Raw genomic sequence first — 9082 nt, forward strand, 5'->3', positions numbered from 1 at the left:
GCTGAACCTGCCGGGCCGGGGGCGCCGAGTGGCTGGGGAGGTCTACGCCGTGGACGAGCAGATGCTGCGCTTCCTGGACGAGTTCGAAGGCTGCCCGGACATGTACCAGCGCACCCGGGTGACAGTCGCTGTTGAGGGGGCGGGCGGGACCCTGCAGTGCTTCGTGTACAGCACGGCCACCTACCCGCCCGAGTGGGTCCACCTCCCGTACCACGACGATTACGACTCACAGGGGGAGCACGGGCTTCGCTATAGTCCGCGGGAAAGCAGATGAGAAGTGTGAGGGGAGCGGCTGCCCGAGGACCGAGAGCCTGGTGGTTGGAAGATGGCCTCGCTGGGTCCGCATTCGCTGAATGCAAAAGCCTGAGAACACCCTTTGAAACAAACATTTATAAATCTCTATGGGGGGTGGGGTGGGGGGGCAGCCGATTTCCCAAATAATTTTGACATGACTAATAAATCTGTCTTGCTGCTGCTGCCTTATTGCCTGCTGCTTAAAGAGCATCATGGGCTTGAACGTACTGGATGAGAAAAACTCAGGATTTTAATTCCCCTAAATGACATTTTGAAAACTCATGTTATGCTTTTCTTATTCTGTTGTTGGTGTTTTGTTTTATCCTTTGCTTTGCTTTAATCTGAAGATAACATTTAAAATGAATATAAAGACTTTGTGTGGCAGCTAGATTTTAACAGCCCTGCTCTATCAGTTCTGTCTGACCTGTAGCACTGAGAAATTTTTTTTAAGTTGATTTAAGACGTCTCAATGTAATAAAAGAACCTCAAGAAAAACACGCTGTATTTTAGAGTACTTCTGAATATATATAACATCATCATAATTTTCAGATCAGGCTTATTACAGAGATTATTAAAGATCATTTAAACTAGATGTTTTGTGAAATCAAATATAAAAGTATTGGTGCTATTGTTGGCCCTCTTTTTAAGTCTGCTTATTTGGTAGAAGGTTCTTTTCATTCTCATCTAGCAAAACAGCAAGTGCCCACGTGCTGGCAGAGCAGCTGAACACCCCAGTTTCAGACAGAAGCTCATGGGAGCACAGAGCAAGGCGCGGTCCCTGCCCCCACAAGGGAGCAGCATTTGGGGGCGGGCCTTTTGGAGAAGAACCAACAACACATTAGTAATTTGTTTTTCAGGCCTGACAGAAAGCTTCGATTCCAAATACAAACAAACAGCACCTAAAATAATTTTAGCAAGGCAGGAAGTACCAATTACTACCCACCTCCATCCGATAATCTGTCAGGGTTAGAGTCAAATCAGCGTAGGACTCTGCCTCTGCTGCTTTACCAGCAAAGTACGAAATGTATTCTGCGAATTTCAGAGCCAGGTGAAAACGCAGCTGCTGGTCCCGAGTTGTTAAGCTCGTTCTCCACTGGGAGAGCTCACTCGCTCCTCAACTTAACGGGATCTTTAACTGCATCTGGCACAAAAGCATGACTGATTTTTAGCCCTTTTTTCTTAATTGGAAACTTGCTTCACCAAAACACAGAAAGGAGAGTATGGGTGTCAGCTGATGAGCTGTGGCAGCCCCGCCCACCACCACTGGGCCAGGGGAGCCCCAAGTGGTACCCATGCCGGTGTCCTGGGATGGGGAAGGGCGTCGCCCCTGGGGACTCGGGGTCCACACTCACCGTTAGAGCCACACAGGAGGGATTTCCAGGACCATCATCTGCGCTGTCTGGGCTTCGGGAGGTTATGAACGACCAGAAGCAGGAGTTAGGTCCTCAAGCAGGATGAAGCAGGTAATCAGGTTACAAAGTGGCAAATGCTAACAACGAAACTGAGGGCCAAGAACTGGGATTTATATAAATTTTTAAAAAGGACCCCAATGAAACGCTAGTATTTAAAGTCTACTGGCACAGCCCATAGCCTCTTATGTACATTGTCTTCATTCAAAAAAAAGGGCAAACTAATATTTAGACAAATGTTCAGTTTTATTGATTTAATTCTGACACTAGGAAATCTCACAGCAGAAGTACAAATCTTATGTACAAGTATTTATATCCATAAAAATTTCCATTGGTGATTTTTTGGCAGAATGTTGGTTTTGACTATATGTGGAATAAATATGACCATGTAAAATCTGCTACACAGGGGTGTTCCTGCAAAACGCTTGAATAAATTGAGTGTGAAAGGACACTAATACAAATGGCTAATTAAATCGGGTGATGACTGAAAGGCTATAAATACTTCATTCCAGTTCCACTAGCAGATCTCCTTCTCCAACTGTGTCTCCAGCTTTACAATGCACCGATTTCACCTTGAATTAAAAAAAAAAAAAAAAAAAAAAAGAGGGGAGAGTAAGAATTATTAACTAGACCAGGAGGAAGCAATCTCGTCATCCATTTCTGGAAATGAAGGGACAGCCTGGCAGGCTTTGGAGCACAGATAGAACATTCGGAGGTAGGGCGTCCATCAGAGGGGACCTCGAGCACAGGGACGTCCTCGCTGCCGCCGTGGGCTGTGAGTCACCACCTTCCCCTCCTTATCTTTGTCGGTCCTAAAAGCTGCTGGTAGCAGGGTATCTGTGCTGTCCTTTGCACAGGGTGCCCTCGGGGGTCTCAGCTGGCAGTGATTATGCTGGATGAGTCTCCACACCCGGGAGAGTTAATGGTGTACTTAGTGTTAAACAAACAAACAGACAAACCCACTCACAATTATACAAGAGTCAAAAAACAGGTACTAATTAACAGGAGAAATTCCCTAGCCTGACCAGAAGCCTCCTTCTGAAGGGAAATGAAATTCCTCAGAGATCGAGCGCTGCCCTTGGCGGCACGACGTGGGGCAGGCACTGGGCTCCCGTGACGCTGCCTCCGTGCCCTTTCACTCTACTGATTTCTCCCGATTTTAGTCAACTTTTGCTTTCCCAAATTTGTGTTCACTTTTAAAACTAGAGACAGTCATTTGACTTGGAAGTTCTTGCTGGGGCATGAAGATGAATGATGATGGGTTGGAAGTTAATTGGCCGTCTGGGCAAGTGGCAAACAGGAAAAGTGCCAGAGACGTGGGGTTGGGTGCCCTGGCCTCTGTCCCTGCATCTCTGCCATGAGCCAGCAGCAGCGAGAAGGGCCTTCTCCCCTAGAGCTCCAGCCCAGGGTCTCTCGGGACCAAGAGAAGCTGTGCAGTGACACTTGAAAGGCCTCGTTCCACAGGAGCTATTTGCACTGAAGTGGCTGCTTTTTATGATCTGAAGCCGCCGGTGTTTTTATAGGATGTATTTGTCATGATGCTGTGATTCCAGAGTGGAGGACCTGCTTCCACTGTGAACGGGCCCCTGGGAGGAAAACTGGCCTCTCAAAGCAAAAACTGCCAGCCCCAGGCTCAGGGGCCCGGTCCTCCCCGCCCTGTGGGGCAGGACTTGAGCTGACAGGGCAGGGCCAACATGCAAGTTCACCCAGAGCCCATCACCACCCTGACAGCACCAGGGGCTCCCCAGGAGACCCAGGCCCCAAGGACACAGACCACGCAGACAGGGAGGGAGCTAAGGCCATGTTCATTTTGGCGTCAGTGCCTCAGTCCAGCACACGGGCCGCTGGTGCATCTGATGTATATTCTGGGACCCCAAACGAGGCCAAGTGCTCGTCACAGAGGGGAAAGCTCATAACAGTAATGCAGCGTAAATGCTGACTAACGCCAAGGGACAAATAAAACAAGTTTTACAAGAGCAGAAACCAACACTTTCTTGTTCATTTCTTAAAGGGTCATCAGGTATGAAAAGCAGGATTCCCCCGAAGCTGCAGAGCATGCCAATCTCCTCTCCCAAACCCTGAGGAGGCTGGGTGCAGCCGTCTGATGCCCCTCCAGCCTGGTCACACGCTGGGCCTCTGCCCTCCTGGCTGGGGCTGGACTGGAGCTTCCCCCTCGGCCTGTTCTCTGAACATCGGTTTCATTTCCTTTGGGGGAGGCAACTGGAGGCTGTCTCTCGCTGATGCAGACTTCACTGGCAGCTGACAGTACCTTCTGCTAGGACACCCACTGTCCCCAAGGCTCAATCGCACCTTCCAGGCATGGCCACAGTGCAGGACACAGCCAGCCTACACTGCTGTCCCCACCCCACCCGACCTGCCCCACCTCTCCTTGCTCCACTGTGTGGTACTTTCAAACCAAACCATCCTTCAGAAAAGGATCATTCTGCTACAAGTGGTGCCTTTCTAGTCGCAGGAAGAATAATGAAGTTATTGCTTAAGAAGACTTTTCTATTTTCTTCAATGAGAAAATTCATTTAAGAAGTTTTACTCTTAACAGATTTCAGTACTAATACATCTTTTTTTCCTCCCTAAATCGTTAAGTCCCACGCGTGGATGTGGGTCTTTCAGCTCCTCTTTTCTTTTTTTTAATTTATTACCTATTATTTTTGGCTGTGCCGGGTCTTTGTTGTGGTATGCGGGATCTTTAGTTGCAGCATGCGGACTCTTAGCTGCAGCATGCAAGCAGGATCTAGTTCCCCAACCGGGGATCGAACCTGGGCCTCCTACACTGGGAACACACAGTCTTACCCACTGGACCACAAGGGAAGTCCCCCTTTCAGCTCATCTTGATCTAAAAGTGAATTGTTCTCTTTGTGGAGAAATTATCTTGTAGAGTTTTTTTTTTTTTTTGCAGTACGCAGGTCTCTCACTGCCGTGGCCTCTCCCGTTGCGGAGCACAGGCTCCGGACGCACAGGCTCAGCGGCCATGGCTCACGGGCCCAGCTGCTCCGCGGCATGTGGGATCATCCCAGACCGGGGCAAGAACCCGTGTCCCCTGCATCAGTAAGCGGACTCTCAACCACTGCGCCACCAGGGAAGCCCCGAGTTGCATTAATTTTTGCAATCTCTAAAACCATTTCCTGCTGTGTCACCTAAGTCTCAGATAACTAACTGCCTCTAAGACAGATGTAAACATTAAAAATTAAAGGCCCCTTAATTCGAAAGACATTAAGGTGAAGAACAGTTGTTCTTCGACTCCCTGGATGTCACACAGACTCTCCTGGAAGGCCTGCAGGTCACGTGGATGCAGAACACAGGGAGCCCCGATCACAGCGCCCTCGTCCGCAGGAGGGAGAGGCTGGGAGAGACCCCATCCGCCGTCCCCCTCAGGCCCCAACCGTCCAAGATTCCAAGGTGGAGGTTCTGCTTCCTGTCACAGCGGCCTGGGCCGGTGGGACCTTGGGGACATACCTTGCCAGTTTTCCCAGCTGTCATACTGTTCTGCATCTTCATGGCTTCAATCACACAAATTTCCTGACCTTCTGCTACCTGGAAAATGAACAAAAAGTGGACAGAAGTTTTAAAAGCATTTGAATTTTGCAACAATGTTCAAGAGTGAGGCCATTAAGAGAATATTTTTGTCAAATGCTCTGAAATATAATCCAAACAGCAGCATACTGTATTCCAAGTACATCTTCGGGGACCGCAGAGAAAGGCCATTCCCTCTATCATCAAGTCCTTGTTAGAAAAACATCCCTGGTATTGGAGGCTTTGGGTGCTGCTTGTGGGGCCTCCCCTGGGAATCTCTGAATCTGCCTCTGCCACAGAGCTGTGGCAGAAATGGAATGGCTTCCACTTAAGTGAAACGTCCAGGATTAGCACGTCTCTACGGACAGAAAGATCTGTGGTTTCCAGGGGCGGAGGGGAAGGGGGAGTGCTTGCGGGTGGATGCAGAGGTTCTGCGGGGGTGATGAAGTGCTCTAGGATTGACTGTGGCGATGGTTGCACAATTCTGTGAACAGACAAAAACCACTGAAATGCACGCGTTAAAGGGGTGATTGTATTGTATTGTGAACTTTATCTCAGTAAAGCTGTTAGTAAAAAATGGAGTTTCTGTCTGTAGCCCTGGGGGGCTGGGGACAACAGCCAAGCACCCAGGCCATGGGGACCACTCTCCCAGCCTTTGCATGGCATGCCAAGGACTGACAACCAGGTGGCTCCCAGAAAGCGCCTTCAGGGAGTGATTTCTGGAGCTCCACCCATTCCTTGCAAGGAGGCAGTAGCTCCCAGGGGCACTGGCTCAAGCTTCGTGCTCAGCTGTTTGCCTTCCGGGTGAGGGAAATCCAGGCGGAGCTGGGCATAAATCCCCTGGGGTTAAACCTGGGACTCCCACCCAGGAGTCAGCTGTGACTAAAGGCCCTTGTATCTAATCTCCTTTCTCTGCCCTTGATGGGTAAGCACCAAGGAGCTGGGCTTGCATTTTTCTCCTATCTTTGTGGAAAGGGCCTTGAAGGCTTTGAAATGGGAGAGTTGAATTTCCTGGGGCACCCGGCTGTGTGGGGTGCTGGTGGGCATCCCGGCGTGGGGCTCCTGGACCCTTGTGCTCATCCAGCGTTGCAGAAGTGCCTGGAGAATGTTCTTTCCTGAAATCCCCAGATGATCTCCAAGCCCCCCTCCCGGCCCCCCGTGGGGCACAAGCTGTCTCGCTGGCATCGGGACCGCCTGAGCCCTATGCGTTCCTCTCCTCTGCTGATCAGGTGGTGGGCTGCTTTTTCCTGGCACAGAAATATAGGAAGAGAGGGGATGCCAAAGCTTTGGTGCTGGCACGGAGGCGACACTGCGCTGGAGAGCTGGGCACACACGCTGCGCTCGCAGCCCTTTGTGACTCACCGTCACCTGGCACCTGCATTCCAGAGAGCGGACAACTAACTTGCTAGGGTCGCTCTTCAACACGCAGAGGAAGAGCAGTGAGGGAGGCTCCAGGGCAACGCGGGACCCAGTTGGGGTGTCAGAACAGCCAGCCCTCAAGGCGTCATTTCCGAGCCTTTTTCTCCCTATTTCAAAGGCAGGCAAGGGACCAGGCAAGATGGGAGGAGGGCACGTCCCCAGAAGTAGCGCCTGCCGTGCACCTCCACACGCAAAATGCTGGCGGGCCTGGGACACGGCTCTCAGGCAGAGGCTGAGGGTCCAGAGCTGGCCTCACGCAGCAGCATCCCCACTCTGAGACGGGGCATCCCGGCATCAGGGCCCGTGGCTTTCTGGGAAATGGATCTGATATTCAGCCACGGAAATTCCATCCAACAATCAGTGATCAGCTCTGGGAACTCCTTCCTCCCCCATGGACCAGTGCCTGCGGTGGGCGGCTGCGTGCACATTCGCCTCGCCCCCTCCCCCAGCCGGGCTTCCTGTGCTGGCGTCTGAGCGCCCAGGGCCCGTCTGACCAGCCCCAGCCCCACGGGCTTCTCTCGGGCGGGCGTGAGCTTGCCCTCCTGCAGCTGCTCGGCCCACTGCTCAGCCAGAATGCTCTGTGGGATCTTTAAGTAAGTGAATTCACAGTTAACGCGACTATGAAAAAGAAAACGAATGAAGCTGTGAGATTTCCAGTGGTCACTAAGGGGGCGGAGACCAAAATGACAATGATGCCCATAAGAAACGCGCAGAAGGATGGCCGGGCCCTGGGCCACAGCCCCACTCCAGGCTCGAGCTGGCCAGCCTGGAGGTGAGTGAAAGCAGGGCCCGAGAGCCTGGGAGCAGTGGGAGACGGACATGAAGTTTCTGGGGCTCCACTGTCACTGTCCACTGACCGCCTTTCCTGGCAGCTCTGCGTGCTTGTGGCGAGGGTGATCTGCAGAGAGGTGACTTGCAGGCAACTGCGAGTGGTCGGTCCCCAATCATCCATCAGAAAAACAAAACCTCTGATTTAGCTGGAGACAATCCGGGAGACGTGGGAAAGTCCCCCAGGTAAAACACCCCCTTCTCTCAGATTGTGTCACTCTGGCAATTTGATTAAAAGGGCTTCAGAGAAAGTGCCTGCGGATTGGAAGTGCCAATCTGCTGCCAAACAGGCAGCGCCGGCTGCCCTGAATCTGGAACCATCCTCACGGCTCTGTCGTCCTTTTCTTTCCTGTTTCCTCTCCCTAGTTTCTTTCCCTGTTTCTGCTGGTCTCTACTTATATTATTTGGTGGAAATTTAAGTAATTCATTTTTCTCTTTCTCCATTCACTCACAGCAATCTGCTTTGTAGTTTGTTTTTGCTCATTCGTTCCTAAAAGAGAAAGAACTCTTGGAAGTTGATCCTTGATGTTCCACCAAATAGTGAGACACATTTCGGTCAGCAGAAACATGTTATACGTGCACGCACGCAAACACATATACACACATGAACCTGACCTAAATTCAAGCTATTTCATCCCTCAAAAACCCAAGTCAGGGAAGCAAATACAGTACAAACTGTACGTCAAAGAACACAGACGGGGCTGTAACTGGGGGCTGCTCCACCAACCTGCTGGACCCCAAGGGCCGCAGTTCCAACAGTAACCCGGACAAAAGGACACAGGCCTCTCACCTCAACAATCTGGAAGCCTCCTTGTCCAGAGGTGCCTGCACCCTCCCCTGCCCTCCCCGAGCTCCGGAAGGCACTGGAAACACCGCCTGGATTCCCCCGTGTGCTCAGAAAGTTGGGGACATTAACTGGGTGAGCAGAGAGGGCGCCTCCACGGCCAAGTCTCCCTCGGACAGCGTGCACGCGGGGTGCAGCCACTGCAGGGTTTGTGGGCGCACACTTCCCCAACACTCTGGTGAATCACTGCATAACGACTTAATGATTGTGACAGGATGTCTCCAACATCGGGCTTACAAAATGGTCACAAGCCTCGCAAGTCTCTTTGATAAACCTACTCAGCCTGATGTACTTCTCCGCTCCCTGTCTAATTGGTGTAAAGTTTGGAGGTCTGAATCCTGTATCTTTCATCCGGCTTATTGCGTCCTCTCCTTTGACATGGGGTCAAGGTTCACATTCGCATCTGATTACCGGAGCGCACTCATTAAGCGGGAGCCTGCCTTGCCCCAAAATAAGTAAGCTGGGGAGAAACCTCAGCCCATTTACTCAGCAGATTTTAGCATGCTTGGGAGGCCTGAATGTCACCCGGCACAGCTCTGTGCTGCAGAGTTTCAGACATCTCCAGCTGATGATTAATTGTGAGTGATGGGAAATAAAATCCAGTAAAGCCAGCTGCTTGCCACGGTCGGCAAAATGGCTCTGATGGATACAGGCTGCCAATTTTCCAGTTTTACTGGCAAGTCTTCCAAGTGTAATTAAGGGAAGTTATAAATGATATGGAAATCTATCAAGTTCCATTTATTTTCAGAGGACTCTTTCC

At 51.1% G+C, this 9082-nt stretch overlaps 2 protein-coding genes across 5 annotated transcripts in view; one reads left to right on the top strand and one right to left on the bottom strand.

The window, feature by feature from the left end:
- Nucleotides 1-274, top strand: part of GGACT (gamma-glutamylamine cyclotransferase) — a 656-nt gene extending 382 nt beyond the window's left edge. Inside the window, exon 2 of the mRNA XM_007461532.1 lies at nt 1-274. This exon is cut by the window's left edge and continues 30 nt beyond it. Coding sequence (XP_007461594.1) covers nt 1-274 — 274 coding nt within the window.
- Nucleotides 275-1928: 1654 nt separating this feature from the next.
- Nucleotides 1929-9082, bottom strand: part of PCCA (propionyl-CoA carboxylase subunit alpha) — a 362003-nt gene continuing 354849 nt past the window's right edge. For 3 of the 4 annotated variants that reach the window (XM_007461534.1, XM_007461535.1, XM_007461533.1), the window contains 2 exons: nt 5175-5252; nt 1929-2275 (listed from right to left, as the gene is read on the bottom strand). In XM_007461534.1, the coding sequence (XP_007461596.1) occupies nt 2207-2275; nt 5175-5252 (147 nt within the window). In that variant the 3' untranslated portion in view covers nt 1929-2206. The remainder of the gene's footprint in view (nt 2276-5174; nt 5253-9082) is intronic. The other variant, XR_457051.1, reaches the window with a different exon arrangement.

This window comes from Lipotes vexillifer, unplaced genomic scaffold (genome assembly GCF_000442215.2).
Source record: "Lipotes vexillifer unplaced genomic scaffold, Lipotes_vexillifer_v1.1 scaffold655, whole genome shotgun sequence".
Taxonomy (NCBI): domain Eukaryota; kingdom Metazoa; phylum Chordata; class Mammalia; order Artiodactyla; family Lipotidae; genus Lipotes; species Lipotes vexillifer.